General features: G+C 28.4%; 1 protein-coding gene across 1 annotated transcript; it reads left to right on the forward strand.

Moving 5' to 3' along the window:
- The first annotated feature begins 3,426 nt into the window (after positions 1-3,426).
- On the forward strand, positions 3,427-17,271 carry LOC137824765 (alcohol-forming fatty acyl-CoA reductase). Its single transcript, XM_068630444.2, is given in 12 exon segments — positions 3,427-3,498; positions 4,252-4,343; positions 6,115-6,218; positions 6,860-7,062; positions 7,664-7,764; positions 11,417-11,609; positions 14,909-15,070; positions 15,149-15,230; positions 15,355-15,543; positions 16,725-16,777; positions 16,914-16,958; positions 16,960-17,271. Coding segments are annotated over 11 exon segments (1,281 nt in total). The 5' UTR covers positions 3,427-3,498; positions 4,252-4,261; the 3' UTR covers positions 17,027-17,271.
- The last annotated feature ends 10 nt before the right edge of the window (positions 17,272-17,281 follow it).

Below are 17,281 nucleotides of genomic sequence, written 5' to 3' on the forward strand. Positions count from 1 at the left end.
GCCTCCTTACCTGGGTGAAAACAACATATGGAAGTACTTGTGTGAACTTTTTTTGGGAAATACGGACCCTGAAAATTTTTTTGCAGAAAGTAGGGCGAAATTTCACAAGTTTTGGTAGAGGATAGCCTTGGTTTGCACAAAATTTCCGAAAAATTCTTCCGATATAGTTTTTTTCCTGAAATTCCACGTAAGAATCTCCACTGAATTTGGGACAGAACGCGACAAATTTCAGGTTAAACGGGTGAGTATTCGGCCACGAAAAATATCAAACAGTTTCACACACAAACGAACCTTCCTTTCGGCCTTGGCAGTCATCAATAAAAAATTTATTGCCAATATTGTGGAACGAATCTGAGCCTCAAATCTCAGCCAAAACTCAATAGACACAGTGACGGATGTCTGGTAAAAATTTCAAACAAAAACATCCTAGGAGTAAGGTGTACTAAGTCCCAGACTGAGAGTGAACAAAACTGGTTTTTCGAAAACAAAACGTCCTGGATTTTCTTCCCCGTTTCTCCTTTTTGTGAAATTTCGCCCTACTTTCTTCAATTTTTATTATGGGTTTGTATTGCGCTGAAAAAGTTCACACAAGTACTTCCATATGTTGTTTGCACCCAGGTATGGAGGCACGTCCATAAAAGAATCACAAAAAAGAGATACGGTGAAGAAAATCCTGGACGTTTTGTTTTCGGAAAACCAGTTTTATTCACTCTCGGTCTGGGACTTACTGCACCTTACTCCTTGGGTGTTTTGGTCTGAAATATTTACCAGACGTTCGTCACTGTGTCTATTGAGTTTTGGCTATGATTTGAGGCCCATATTCGTCCCACAAGATTGGTAATAAATTTTTTATTGATCACTGTCAAGGCCGAAAGGAAGGTTCGTTTGTGTGTGAAACTGTTTTATTTTTTTCGTGGGTGAATACTCATCCGTTGGACCTGAAATTTGTCGCGTTCTTTCCCAAATTCAGTGGAGATTCTTACAAAACTTGTGAAATTTCGCCCTACTTTCTGGAATTTTTATTTTGGGTCACCCTTTGCCTTAGGATGAGTCAGTTCTATTTCTCGATGGAGGCAAGGGAAGGGATATAACTCAGCGGTAGAGTGTCACCTTGACGTGTTTAATAGAATCAGTAGAAAAATTATTTTGTAATATTTTTCGTTTTCTCTTTTTTTCAAAGTTTCAATTAATCTTATTCTTATCATTATCATAACTTTTATAAAAAAAAGTAGAATCTAAAACATGTTTTTAATATTAATACATGTTTATATGTTTTTACTACTAAAAACTTTCAAGGGTGTTATCTGTAAAACAAAGTATGACTCAAGACACAACCAGAATGGATGAATCTAAAATTTTCTTGAAAACTCTGATATAGAGCAGAGTAAATAATAACAATAGTTTCAATGAATCAAAGAAAATTAAAATAAAATGATCAAGATGAAAATATAAAAACAATAATTTTTATATGGTTTTATTAAAAATTATTGGTTTTATTCTACAATATCTACATTTGAATTTAATTAAAAAAAAAACCTTAATTAGATTTTTCAATTATTCAATTAGAAGAACACATATAACTAAAACAATAATTACACAATATTTTTTCTTTAAACATCCTTTAAGAAGAATTACAAATTAAAAAAAAACACTCAATTACCTACTATAACCACACACCTAGTGTATCATAATTCAGTAAAGTAGAAAGAAAAGGAAAGATACTATGTGATGACAAATATTTTCCAAAAGGAAACATAGAACCTATAACATGATCAAACTCTTTTATTGATTTTGAGCAAGTCTTTTATAACTTAATCCAGTATTAGCAGTATTTTAGTTAGAGTTCTGGATTACATAATCCATAGGTTTATCCAATTAAGTTCCGCATTGTGTGATCCAAAAGTTATGATTTTTATTATACATTATGACGATATTTTTACTGAGGAGCTTTTTTGGTATTTTAAAAATTTATGGAGGTGTCCGAAGAAATCATAGAAGTGCAGGAAGAAGCTGTCTAACGAATGTTGTCCTTGTTGTGGTACTAGACACTACTATAAAATTACTTCAAAAGTTATTATATAATGTTTACAAACTTAAATGTAAACAAAGTATGACTCAAGACATAACCAAAATGGATGGATATAAAATTTTCTTCTTGAAAACTCTGATATAGATAGAGTAGACAATAACAATAGTTTCAATGAATCAAAGAAAATCAAAATAAAATAATCAAGATGAAAATATAGAAACAATAATTTTTATATGGTTTTATTCCAATATCTACATTTGAATTTAATTTTAAAAAATCTTAATTAGATTTTTCACTAAATTCTTGAATTATTCAATTAGAAGAATACATGTATAACTAAAACAATAATTACACAATATTTTTTATTTAAACATCCTTTAAGAAGAATTACAAATTAAAAACACTCAATTACCTACAATAACTCTTATTGATTTTAAGCAAGTCTTTTTCAATTATTTGTATCAGTAAGTAGAAAGAAAAGGAAAGATACTATGTGATGACAAATATTTTCCAAAAAGAAACATAGAACCTATAATATAACATGATCAAACTCTTATTGATTTTGAGCAAGTCTTTTTCAATTATTTGTAGTGAATAATATTTTAAGAAACTCTCCTCCAAAAATTGCAAATTTATTTTTATAGAACACTAGTTAGTGTATGTTACATAGAGAAATTGGAAGAGTTACCTTTTTAAAGAGTTTTGGAACTTCTAACTAAAATAATTGATTATTATTAATTATAATTAATTATTATATTCTTCAGTTAATCTAGGAATAATTTTCAATCAATATAATAAATTATTGTTAAACATAATTGATTATTTATAAAAATGTAGCTTTTAAAATTGTTTGACATAATTGATTGTATAATGGATTATGTATAAAATGTGATAATAACATAATATTATTTTCAAATAATCGATTATTTGGTTTTAATTAAAATTAATTTTGGGTTATGAACTTAACCTAATCAGTTATATGTTCATAAAAAAATAGAAAAACAATTTTAAAATAGGTTTTTCTTAAAAACTTTAAAGAGATTGGACCATAATTTATATTTAATAGATAAGGAAGAGAAACCATTAATAAGAGGTGTAGGCATTATCAAAATATCAACACACTATTTTCCCAACAGTTATAATTTATATTATAAAAAATGCCATAGTACTTGAAAATGCCAAAACTATGTTTTTTTTTATCTTTTTATCAGCAAGAAAACAACAACATTATTGTACGACAATTATTGTAATTATTGTACAACAATTATTGGTGAAAACTTTATTAACTTTCTGCACACAAATTCAAGTTTTTAATTAAAAACTTAGTAAAAAAAATGCAAACTATGCATTATGAGAAGTCTCTTGGTCTATAAATATGAGAAAGATTCTGAAATTGCAACTTCATCTCCTCTTAGTTCTTTTAATCTTCTTAAACTTTCTCATACTTCTTCTCCTTCGTCTTTATCTTGGTATGTCATTTTTCTGCAGATTATTCGATCTATATTATTTTATTTCTTTTTCTATTTCTAACTTCTCCATTGTTCTGCTTCATATTCCTGTAAAATATATATGTGCTTCAAAAAATTCATTATACTTTATAGTGCCCCATCTTTCTCATCTTTCTGTTAAACTGAGTTAAAATAAAATATGTAAATATCACTTTATTAAAAATACGAAAATCTACTTAAAAATTAGAAAAATTATAGTGACATTCAAGAAACATTACAAGAAAATCATAAAATAGAAATTAATTTTTTAGAGACAAAAAATAATTAGTTGCTATAATGACAAAATTAGATACCATTTTAGAGACTAAACAAATTTTGATTAGTTTATATTATTGTTAAATGGTTTTTAAACTGATGTCTAATTAACAATCAATGTTTTTGCTATCAAATTTAGAATCTAAATAATTAGTAGCAAAATGGTTATTAATTAGACACTAATTTAGAATTCATTTAACAATAATAGAAACTAATTTAGAATTTAGTATGTAAAATGATATTTAATTTAGTCACTATAGCAACTAATTATTTTTTTTTTCTCTAAAAGAGTTATTTATCATTATATTTACCAAATTGGTGAAAATAAATGAAGTTAGGAATTAAAGTATATTGAACAACTAGGGTTTAACCATTTTGTACTTAAAAAATAATGAAAAAAAATTAATCTCATATTACATTTTGTTGGACACTAATTATATTAAAATTTTGTGAAGAAAGATATCTAGCTATGGCTGAGGTTGAAAGATTCAATGACTTCATCAGAGGAAAGACCATTTTTGTCACAGGTGCAACAGGATTTGTAGGAAAAGGTTTGTGATTTTCTCTTTCTCAATGTCAATTGTTTTTATCCATATTAGGTTTATATCAAAACTTAAACAAATTTTAATTGAGAAGAGGAGTTAAGAGTGATAGATTTTCTTTTAGAGAATACCAAAGTTGTTAATAGTGTAATAATTGGTAAAAGTTAGATACATAACTTACATGTTAATAATTCAACCATTGAATTATAATGATATATTAATTTGATGGTATAGGTTAAATTTGATAAGAAAATAAATAATATTAAGATTTCCATCAAATGATTAGTTTTGTATATTTTGATAAGTATGAATTATGTTGATTTTGTTGTATATAGATAAAATATAAATAATTCTGGATTAATTTAAAATTTTGCATACATTATCTATTTTTAAAAAAAATTAATATAACAATAAAATTTAAGAAAGAAAAAAATCAATTAAAATTTTCAATTATATATATCAAAATTATATAATATATATTATTTAAAAATATAACTTGTATATTTTTTTTATCCTTTTTCAACTTTAATAAAAGACATTAATAATCAAGATAATGTAAACTTATAATTAGGAGTGACAATGTGGGTTGACTCGTCCAATATTGGTTTGTCTCGCATTAGCTCGCTTAAGTAATGTGAGTTCAATGTATTGGCTCGTCCTGCATAAGGGGTGACTCCAGGCCAGCTCGCCCTGCACAAGGGATGGTTCCAGTGTGTCTGCTCGCATAAAAATTAAAATTTTATTAAAAAAATAAATATCAATTCACTTGTAATATATATAGAAAATAAAAGTTGGAGGAGACAATTTTTTATTTTTATTAAGGTGTTTCTTTCTGCACCCATCAAAATTTCTTCCTACACCTCATCAATTTCGAAATTTAATTTTCATAGCATAAAAGTCAATTCCAAAAATGAAGAAGAGATTTTTTTTGTTTGAAATAACCTTTCAAAAACAACTATTTTACCTTCCAAAATCTAAAACAACTATTTTGACTTTCAGAATTCAATTTTTAAAAGTGATGGTGTGCAGGAAGAAATTTGAGGGGTGTAGGAAGAAACACCTTTTTATTATTATGTAGGCTAGCTCGTCTCATCCAGTCCTTGGTTCGTGTGAATTGCAAGTTATGTGGGCGGATCTAAGCGAGTCAACAAGTCAAAATAGTGAGTCTGTCTCGCGTTTTCTTTAGCAGACTGCGAGTTGACCCGCACGACCTGTCTCATATTGTCAATCGTACTTTTAATTTTCTGGTGGAATCCAAAAAGGATTTTAAATAGAATTATTAATAATAAAATAGTTTGTAGATATTTGGAATTTAATCTCTCCTTATATATTTATATAAGGGATGGATCAAAGTAATATAATTTTTATAAAGGATTCTGTATATCATCCATTAACTTTCAACGGAATCATGTTTTCTCCTTAATATGTAGATTACATATACATACATATATAATTTTATATTTATTTGATATTTTCTTTGTATAAATCAAAATTATTGTAGTCTATATTTTCAAAATATAGTAAAATAGAAATAGTTTGATATTATTTTTTATTGTACAATTTTGAAAAAAAAAATATATAGAAAAGCAACACAGTATAATTTTTTATTCAACTGGTGGATTGAAAACATAAATATTATTGATAATTTAATAATTGGTGAAAATTACATTAGTGGAATTTGATGTTTCTCCATTTAACCATAATCATTTATTGAGTAAAAATGTTAATAAAAATTTCTCATATTTTAATTTGACTCTTGTTATTGTTATTATTTGTACAGTGTTTGTAGAGAAGATATTAAGGGTTCAACCAGAAATAAAAAGGTTATACCTTCTTATAAGGGCACCAAATTCAGATTTAGCTACCCAACGCTTGCACAATGAGGTACCTATGCAACTTATATATATATATATATATATATATATATATATATATATATATATACATATTAGTTTTTAATTAATTAATTAATAATTATTATCTTTATATATTAAATTATTTTATTATTAGTTAGAGTTTATTATAAAACAATAACATTTTTAATTATTTTTTATTTAGAATTTATTTATATAGAATCATTTTATTGGTATAATAGACTTCTATCTAGTCTGTTTTTAAATTTTTTTATAAATAGATATAGTCTACATATGTATTGTTTTTGTTAATTAGATACAAATTTAGAGACTAATTTATAAATTTTATTAATAATAGAAATTATTTTAAATATCAATAATTTCTTTTGTGTCTAAAATTAAATCTAAATTAGTTAATATAGTGACTAATTATTTTTTATCTTTAAAATTGATTTATTTGCTTCTAATGATTTAAAATTAATTTTTATATATAAGTTAATTTGAAAAGGCTCTCTTATATCATTTTTTGTAAATCTTTTCCTTTTAACTTATAAATAAAATAACTTTAATTTATGAATAAATTAATTTTATTTTTTCTTATTCTTTATCAAGAGGGTTGTTTAAATATGTTTCTAACCATTATTGTAATTGAATATATTTGAATATGTTGAGGTGTTTGGGAAGGAGTTATTCAAGGTGTTAAAAGAAAAGTGGGGTGCAGATTTTAGATGTTTTATATCAGACAAAGTTGTTGCAGTTGCTGGTGATGTTTCTCTTCAAAACTTGGGAATTAAAGACAAAAACATGTTCAATCAAATGTTGAAAGAGTTAGACATTATAGTACACACTGCTGCAACTACCAACTTTAATGAGAGGTAAATAATTAAATTTCATTTATCTAAAATCAGCAATTGCAAATAAGTTTTTTTTTATTCAGAAATTAACTATTGATGTTTTAATATACTTTTATTTCTCATGCTAAAATCAATTCTTCTTTTTTTTATTAAATACAAACTATTCACTTTACCTACTGAAATGTATTTATTTTAGAAGAGTCAAATCCTATAAAACATTTCCATGTACAGTATATTACAAAAAAATATTTCCTTTTTTTTTTGGGTAGCTAAGTTTTTTAAAAAATATTATTTTTATCACTTGACAATGATAATGTAGGAAGTTAAAAATTGTAAATATATGTTAAAGCTAAAAATTGATCATAACACCACATGTAGTCATATACATAGTTATAAATTTGGCTTCTCTATTTTTTTTTCAGAAAAATAAAATAAAATTTGGCTTCTCTATATATAATAGGTAAAGATAAAGTAAATAATTAATGAAAAAAATTTATACATTAACATATAAAAATAATTTTAACAAACAATATTTATTTTTGTTAGTATATCACACTCTTTTTAGTGTAAATTGATCATGTAATTGGAAGATTATCTCACTCATATATATTATATTTTGCAGATATGATGTTGCAATGAGCACTAACACAATGGGAGCTTTTCATATTGTGAGTTTTGCTAAGAATTGCCATCAAATAGAGATTGTTCTTCACTTATCTACTGGTACGTAATGAACAACTCAAGTAATTAACTTTTGGTGTGTGAGTACTCAAGTGCTAAATTCACATTTCTTGAGAGAATATGATACAAATAATATTTGTTAAAAATATTCATGAAAATTGATTGAAGACTATATTACAATTTTATAAATTGAAATCATAACCATGTTTTTTGTACTTTACTAAAATAAAATAAAGATTATTATAATAACCATAATTTACTAGTTATTGTTGAATAAAAAAGTAATAAGTGGTGCTTCAATACAAAAAGGAATACTGTAAATTTTATTTCCCTTGAAAACATACTCATGTGTGGTATACATGATTTTATGAAGATGTATAATTTTTTCTATATATACTAAAACAAGTAGGTACAATATCAGTTCCCAAGAAGATGTCTACTCATAATTTAAAAGATTGAAATTTTCTAACAAATTGGTAATTATTTAGTTACTATTATGAACTACCAAGGTTGAGTTCAATCAAATTCTGTTGTAATGATTTTAACAACATTAATAAGATTTTATACCTATGGTCCCAAGGACTCCAAGTAATTGCTATCCACAGTCCCTTCCATACCATGTTTTTCTTTGAACTTATATGTAATTGGTAAAATTGTTGGAAATGACACTTATAACTAGAATGTTGGGCTAATTGAGCTCCCACACACTTGCAACATTTATTTCAAACTACAAATGCAATATTACACTCAAAGAACATGTGCTAGACAATTTCCTCACTTCCATTGCATAAATGACATATTGTGGTACTAAGGTTGACTCCTATCCTAACTAAAATTGACCTTGTTGATACTTTCCCCATCAGGACCCTCCAAGCAAACGTTTGAGAATTAAGGAGTAGTCAAACATTCCAAAACAAATTGAAGATACTATTGTATTAGCTCAAACAACTATTTTCTAATATAGCATATGCTGACTTGGCAAAGTTAGTTCCATCCTCTTCTCCTAATAATTGTCATTTGTCTTGATTTTCTCTTTGTAATTGTACAATGTTTATTTCTCCTAGTAACTAAGTGTATTATTTGTTATCTCTCCCCTATTGTATTAGCTCAAACAACTATTTTCTAATATACCATATGCTGACTTGGCAAAGTTAGTTCCATTCTCTTCTCCTAATAATTGTCATTTGTCTTGGTTTTCTCTTTGTAATTGTACAATGTTTATTTCTCCTAGTAACTAAGTGTATTATTTGTTATCTCTCCTCTTGAAACCTCTCCCTTCTCCACTCCAAGTTCCACTCATAACCATTTTGTCCAACTTCCTAATTCTCCTACTGTTTTTTCTTTACCACTAGAAATAGAGAATACACTAGGAAATCTTTGTTTAAGGGTCACCTCACCTAACCATTTGTCCTTCCATAATTTAATCATGCTCCCTGACCCAACCTTCCTTACAATGTGTTTATCAAACTAGCTTTCAATATCCCCTTTCCCAAACACCTTGCACATGTCCCTCCACCACCAAGATTGGGACTTAACTACATAATGTTGATTTTGGAAATTTGTGTTACCATATTTAGACAAGATGATATCTTTCCATTTTCCTATGGGTTCGACCCCGAGTCTCCATTTATAAAAGTTGATTCATATATATTATACTAGACATTATTCTCTTCATTCTATTAGACAACACCTTAGAAATTATTTCGTGGAGTACCTCCACCAATGAAATAGGTTTGTATTGTTCTAGCTTAATGAGGTCATTTACTTTTGGTACTAGCACTATGAAAGATACATTACACCCCCTAGGTATTTTCAGAGGTCTCAAAACTCTCAACAACTTGTATAATGTCATACTTAATAATCTCTCAGCTGCTCTTGATGAAATTAAAATTAAATCAATCATGCTTTGGGATCTTAGATCCCTCATATTTCCAAACAGCATCCTTAATGTCTTCCTCTGTAATCTTATTAGTCAACATTAAGTCATCCTCTAATGTAAGTGATTGGAATTCTACATTTCCTAGCCTAACCTCATAATCAGGAGATGTTTAAACATAGTTTCAAATAATGTCTTAGTTTTATTCGTGATAACTTTGAGTTCTCTCCAGCTTCCATCTACTAACACCCCTTTCATTTCATTCCTAGCTCTCCTCCATGTAAATGTAGAATGGTAAAATTTAGAGTTTGTATCTCCCAACCTCATCCATCTAGCTTTCACTTTTTGTTGATTAATTAATTCCATTCTCTTCAGTCTCATTTCCTCACTTAAGGCACTAGCATCATCCTTTAGTATTCAACTCTTATATTTATTTACTAATTTCCACCTTAGCAAGGTGGATACATCCAAAGACCTATCTATTCCATGACTTAAGATCATATTTGAGTTTTTTCAGTTTTTTTAAGCTCACTAACCCATTACCTTAGTATAAGAATTCCACAGTCCTTTGACTAAGTCAATAAATCCTACAATTGAGTTTCACAATAAAGTGATCATAATGATTTTGGTCCCTAATATTTCATTGATGCTTTTAAGATAATAACAAGGCTACTTTTTAACCATGGTATTGATGTTGTCTTTGTTTGTATCACATTTCCAACCCATCTGTCCCGAGTGGATTTGGATGAAGACATTCCCTTGACAGCTTCTACATATGTTTAATTGGATTCTTTCTACCTCTAAACTAGTTTCTTCTTGCCATCACTTCTTTGATATTTCGTGTGTTTGACCTTGGTTGTAACATGTTTAGTGGATTAACTTTCATTCCCTTTTGTACTGAAGTATATTGACATGGAGTTTAATATTATCAATTTAAATACAATTAGCTCCTTATCCAGTTGCTAGGCATCCTGAATTTCATAGAATTTTACAAAATCAAATCTCTTTCCCGACCTATTAAGCTTTTATAAATTGAACACCTCGTTCACCCTTTCCCATTTCTAGAAGATTTTGAACATAGCTTTTGGGAAAGTTGGAGAAGAAGAATGATATATACTTATGGAGTTTGATGGTATCTCATTTCCTTGATTTTTCTCTTGGAAGCCACATATTAGGCTTCCTTCCAATTTGATTCACGTTGGTGTTGTGTTGTGTATATAGATTAAAAATAATTATGTCCTTTGGGAAAATAAATTGATGCAACAAATCAACTTTGTGGCTTTCATTTGTTGAGCATCATACATAAAGAAGACAATTTTTTTTTTTAATTAAGATACCATTGTTTCATGTTTCTATTTTTAGAAATATATGCATATGTTTCATATATAGTTGCATTAAAAATTTATAAGTTTTTTTTAATGACTTGAATACTCCACAATCACACTTTATAAGATAAGTTAATAATAACTATATATTATTTGCCTTCCACAATCACACTTTATATGCTCCCATAAATATGTCTAAATATCAATTAGAAATTTAATTCCTACAAAATAAGGTCAAATAAGAAGTTATGAAAAATAAATAAATTAGATTTTTGTCAAACTTTATAAATTGTCTTATATGTGAATTTATTTGTTATATTATCTATCTTATGTTTAAATTAATATAACTTAATGCATTACTTTCTAAAGGGTATTTCTAATATTAATGATAAAAGAAAGTAGCACTTCACATTTTAAAAGGGTTAACCCATTATAATGAAGTGATTTTAAGACATTATATCTTGCTAATTAGAGTAAACTTTGTTTTTATTAGCTTACGTGTGTGGGGAGGCAGAAGGAGTTATACTCGAGGAACCCTTACATGGTGATCAGATGAAAAAAGGATCTGCAAAATTAGATATCAAGTTAGAAAAGCAATTGATTGAAGATAAATTAACAGAACTCAGAATGCATGAGACAAATGAAGAAGAAATCAAATCAGTCATGAAAAGTTTTGGACTTGCAAGGTAATTTGTCAATTTACCATTTTTGTTTTAAATAAGGATAAAAATAATACTACAAGAAAATCATTAAATATAAACCAAATTTAGAGACAAAAAATAATTAGTTGTTATAATGACAAAATTAGAGACCATTTTAGAGACTACAAAAATTATTGGTTTCTAAATTAGTTTCTAATATTGATAGATAAATTCTAAATTGGTATCTAATTAGCTACCAAAGTTTTAATTACCAATTTTTAACTAAGTAGATACAATTTAGAAACGGTTTATCAATAATAGAAACTAATTTAGAAACCAATATTTTTTTTAGTTTCTAAAATGGTCTCTAATTTAGTCACTATATATAACAACTAATTATTTTTTTTCCTCTAAAATTAATTTCTATTTAGTGATTTTATTGTAGTGTAATACTTGAAATTAATATTTTACTAAATTTTATCTTAGAAGTAATGCTTGAGGGAACTATTTTTTTTTTCTGAATGAGAAAATAATAAATTAATAGAAACTACATATGTATGGTTCAATCCTTTTACCAATAAAAGTACCATGTATTGTAAAAAAATATTGAGATTACAAAATTATGTACGCATGAATGTACCAACTACAAAATATATCAAAATGTCTTGTTTTTTTTTTATCAGCAATAAAAAATCAATAAATGGGAACCACTTCAGGGGTGGTCCAACCCTTTTACAAGCACACATAAAATTTAACTCCTAACTCGACACCCAAAACCGCCAGCCAAAAGACCAACCAAACCAAGCGTTAACTAGCTTTACCGAATCAGCTGTATACATGTCAAAGGATCCAGAACCCAACAAGGGTAGGAAAAATAAACTTCACGGGACTTTGTAGCAATCCAAGACCACACCTTTACTTGCGCCGAGGCAAAAACTTCTAACACATCTGCCACTCCTCCATTAAAAACGATCGAGTTCCTATGCTTCCAAATTTCACTCACAGTTCCAACCCAAATTGTCCCCCAAACATCATTGACCGAAACAGATGCCTGACTCAACCTGAATTGGATAAAATTTTGCATAGGATTCAAATGGATTACGAACGACACTCCAAGCCACTCAAAGCAAAGACACCAGACCCTCCAAGCAAAGTCACAAACGGCGAACAAGTGACTCGACGACTCGTCGACCTTCCCACACAAGCAGCATACAGGGTTTTCAACCACCACCCCGCGCCTTACCAAATTAACCCTAGTCGCAATCCTATTTTCCAATACCCTCCAGGCCAAGAATACAGCAGAAGGCAAGGCTTTACACCTCCACAACCTACAGTAAATCGAAGAGGGCTCCCCATCACTAACCCTCCTTACCTTGCTATAAGCTGAGTTAACAGTAAAACTTTGAGACCCCTCAACCTTCTAGACCCAACTATCCACCCCTCCCACATCCATCTTCACCCCTTGCAGCAACTGACTCAACTGCTCCTCCAACAACTTCTCCCAGTCAAAGAGGGCTCTACGCCAGCACAGATGCCAAATCCAAACACCATTAGACCAGTTCCCGAACTCGGCCACCTTAGCAGCTTTAGCCGTGCTAAGCGAATATAATCTCAGAAACATTCCCTTCAGAGCACCACAATTCAACTAGTTGTCCTCCCAGAATGCCTTGTATGCAGCCCATGCAATACAATATTACACACACACACACACAAACACACACACACACACACACACACACACACACACATATATATATATATATATATATATAACTGAGATGTAAGTTTTTAAATCTAGTGTTTGGTAATGCATAAAGTCTGAAAACCAGATCTGTAGTTGCTTTTTGCTTCTGCAACGTTTATGTTATCATGTTCCTGTCTATTACAAAACATCTTCACGGAGTGCAAACAAATTACTCTCACTAGTTTGTGTTACATTTGACCATGTGTGAGTGCTGATAAGGTAGCAAACCTGAAATCCCTGCACATATATAGTATGCTACATGTCTGGACCTACAATTGTGAAACTGAGTGAAAAAGATTAATATGTAACCTACGAAGAAATATCTATTTAGAGTTTAATATGTTTTTCTTCTTTTTACTATAACGTGGAATTGATTTTCGTCCCTATTCTAAATTTTAGATTTTCGTTCCTATTCTAAATTTTAGGCCACGTACTTAAAATAAGAAAAATTATTAGAATGAGTTTTTACAATGGTGTTAACTTTTTTTTCTTTTTTGATGTGGCAAATGGACTTCCAAGGTAAGGTAGACTATATTATAATATTGTAACATTCTCGTATTCCACCAAATTATAACAAACCCACATCCCCATTTCGCAAAACCTCATTCCCACTTTACCTATCACGCTCCATCATTGCAAAATTTCAAACTTAGGCACATTTCAACTACCCCACCAAGTTCCACAACTTCCTGAGGAAGAAGATCCTCCACAATCACAAGGTAATCCCTAATCAAATTCCCAACAACCGTCTTTTTATTTTCGACAATGGTATTGAATAGAATGGTGTAGAGTTTAGGGGATTTCTATTGTTGACAGTGTGGTTGAAGGTGAAAAACCAAAGTCCAAGCTTTTGGGTGAATTTGTTTTTGTGGAAGTTGGAGAGTTGGGTTGACCAGTACAAGATAGAGATATGAGTATTTACAAGATAGAGATATGAGTATTTGATTTGGTCTTCTGTTCACTATTTATGAAGATTTCCTTAGAGAAAGCAAGAGGGTGCTTGTTAACAAAGAAGAAGAAATTTTGAAAAGAAGTAAGGTTAGACGAGATGTGATTGGGAACTTCCTTGAAGTAAGAAGTAAAATTTTGAATGCTAAGAACATGGCTAGGGAAATGGAGATGAAGGGTGGGAACAATGTGATTGGAAGATGTGTGGTCACATTTATATTAATTATAATAATTATCATAATTATAATATCATATTTTAATATAAACAAAAAATATTAACATTTTTAATTTGTTTTATATAAAAAAAAAGTTAAAATTGGTTTAGTTTCAAAACTTTCATCCTAACGTGGACAATGATTCACTACTGACTGAGTAAATGTTATAATAGTATGATATAGTCAATGTCGAAAATCTGCATAAAAAAAATTAATGTCGTTTATTCTATATTTTAAGTTATATAAAAAAAATTCTTCTCAGTTATTGATTGATATTATCTTATTTATTGAAAAATTACTAATGTGTTGATAATTATACACTAGATTATAATTGAAAAAATAAATAATTTTATATTGAGATGGAACAATTGAAATTGTATTGGTGAGATTACAATATACAATTGTCAAAATAACATTTTATTTATTTAATAACATAGGGCAAATGTACATGGATGGCCAAACACTTATGTCTTCACCAAAGCAATGGGGGAAATGATTTTAATGAAAATGAAAGGCACTCTACCATTCATCATCATACGCCCTACTATGATAATAAGCACACAATTTGAACCTTTTCCTGGTTGGATTGAAGGTTTCAGGTACTTGTTTATTAACACATATATCTATTTCATTAAAATATTGACGTTAAAAAATATTTGTAATTTTTTTTATTCCAGAACTATTGACGTTATTGTGTTTCATTATGTAAATGGAACAATGAAAAGCCTTGTCGGAATTGGAGAAACAGTTTTAGATGTGGTGAGTTTTACAAATGAATTATGATGATTTTTTATTCAATTAATCTGTAAAATTTCTCTTGCTCTCTCTCTACACAAATATTTATTGTAGCATTTAAAAGTTAATTAATTAATAAAGAATGCAGATACCAGTGGACATGGTGGTGAACCATATTGGATCTTCACTGAGAAATCCTTTCACACTCAATGATCTTGTAGATGATATGTATTACTACTTCACAAAATATCCATTTGTTGATGAATATGGAAAGACAATAGTTGTCACCAAGAAATTAACCATATCCTCTAATGTGAATCACCTCTCCCAAAATAAGGTATTCTTCTTTCATCAACCTTATGTTACTTAGACTGAATATTTTTTTATCAGTAAATAATAAAATGAATACATAAGGATATGAAAGAATATCAGTATAAAAAAACTCTTTCACATAACTTTTTAAAACAAATCATTGTTACAGGAGAGTCCAAAAAATAGAATCTATAACATCATCGACCTTTCCACAATCTGTATAAAAAATTATACCCAATATTAGCTTAAAATTATACTGATAAAAAAATTATCTTAGAATTGTTTTCCAAAAAATTGACTAATTAAGATATTTACAATATCAACAGAGCAAATGAACTAGGATTCTTTAAAAAAACATGCAACATTGTCTTGTAGAGATATATAAAAACAACAACACCCCCATAAAAAAATTATACCTAATACTAGCTTAAAATTGTGCTGATAAAAAAATTTATCTTAAAATTGTTTTCCAAAAAGATTGACCTAAAAAATTGACTAATTAAGATATTTACAATATCAACAGAGCAAATGAACTAGGATTCTTTAAAAGAACATGCAACATTCTCTTGTAGAGATATATAAAAACAACAACACCCCCATAAAAAATTATACTTAATACTAGCTTAAAATTGTGCTCATAAAAAAAATTATCTTAGAATTGTTTTAAAAAAGATTGACCCAAAAAATTGACTAATTAAGATATTTACAATATCAAGAGAGCAAATGAACTATGATTCTTTAAAAAAAACATGCAACATCCTCTTGCAGAGATATATGAAAACAACAACACCCCACGAAATCAACTTTGTACTAATAATTAGTTTATTTTAAAAAAATTTGTACTGAAATTGAATCTTAAATCCTACTTAGATTAAACACTATTTATCATACTCATGAGATTTTGTTATTAATTTTAAAGAAATTTATTAGGAAAATAGCTGCACAATAACAATATCGAACCAAAAATTGAAAAATAAAATCCCACACACTAGGAATATTAGAAGTTATGCTTCATAGGTCTAATAAGTTGTTCCCAGCTATGTAAACCCTAATAACACAAGCCACCAACTAAAGCTTTCTATGTCATATATATGTAAGTAATAACAAATTGCTACAAGCTCCATAAGTAAAATTTCGTTTTTGTGCTCTTTTTTTTTACTAATCCTTTATTCTTTCTTTGATTATAATTCTCTCAATGGATCAAAGGTGGTGATTAAAATTGAAGATTTCTTGAAACCTTTTTCCATGTTTAAGGGCATGTATGTACCATATACCATATATATTTACTCTAATATATATATATATATATATATATATATATATATTGTTTTGGTGAATTTGATAACATTTTTTGGAGCTCACCCTAATATTTACTTTGAAATGCATTTTAAACAGCTTTGATGACAAGAATGCAGAAAGTTTAAGAATGGTAACAAAGAGGGTTGCTATGGATGGTAGATTTGACTTTGACTTTGATCCGAAGAGCATTAATTGGAAAGACTACATGATGAATATTCATTTTCCTGGCCTAATGAAGCATTCTATCAAGAAATTATCTATTGGAAGTAAGATGTAATATTATAACGACAAATAGGCTTTTCTGTTTTTTTAGGGATATTTTAAAATAATTTATTTTTCTTCCTACTATTGCAAAATATAATGCATGACAAGAAGGATATTACTCCATGAACATTCATATGTATTATGTATTTTCATGATATGCTAATTTATTGTGGTGTGAAAGTTATAAGTTGCTCTTAGAT

The sequence above is a fragment of the Phaseolus vulgaris genome, chromosome 11 (assembly GCF_051622355.1).
Source record: "Phaseolus vulgaris cultivar YP4 chromosome 11, ASM5162235v1, whole genome shotgun sequence".
In the NCBI taxonomy this organism is placed as follows: Eukaryota; Viridiplantae; Streptophyta; class Magnoliopsida; order Fabales; family Fabaceae; genus Phaseolus; species Phaseolus vulgaris.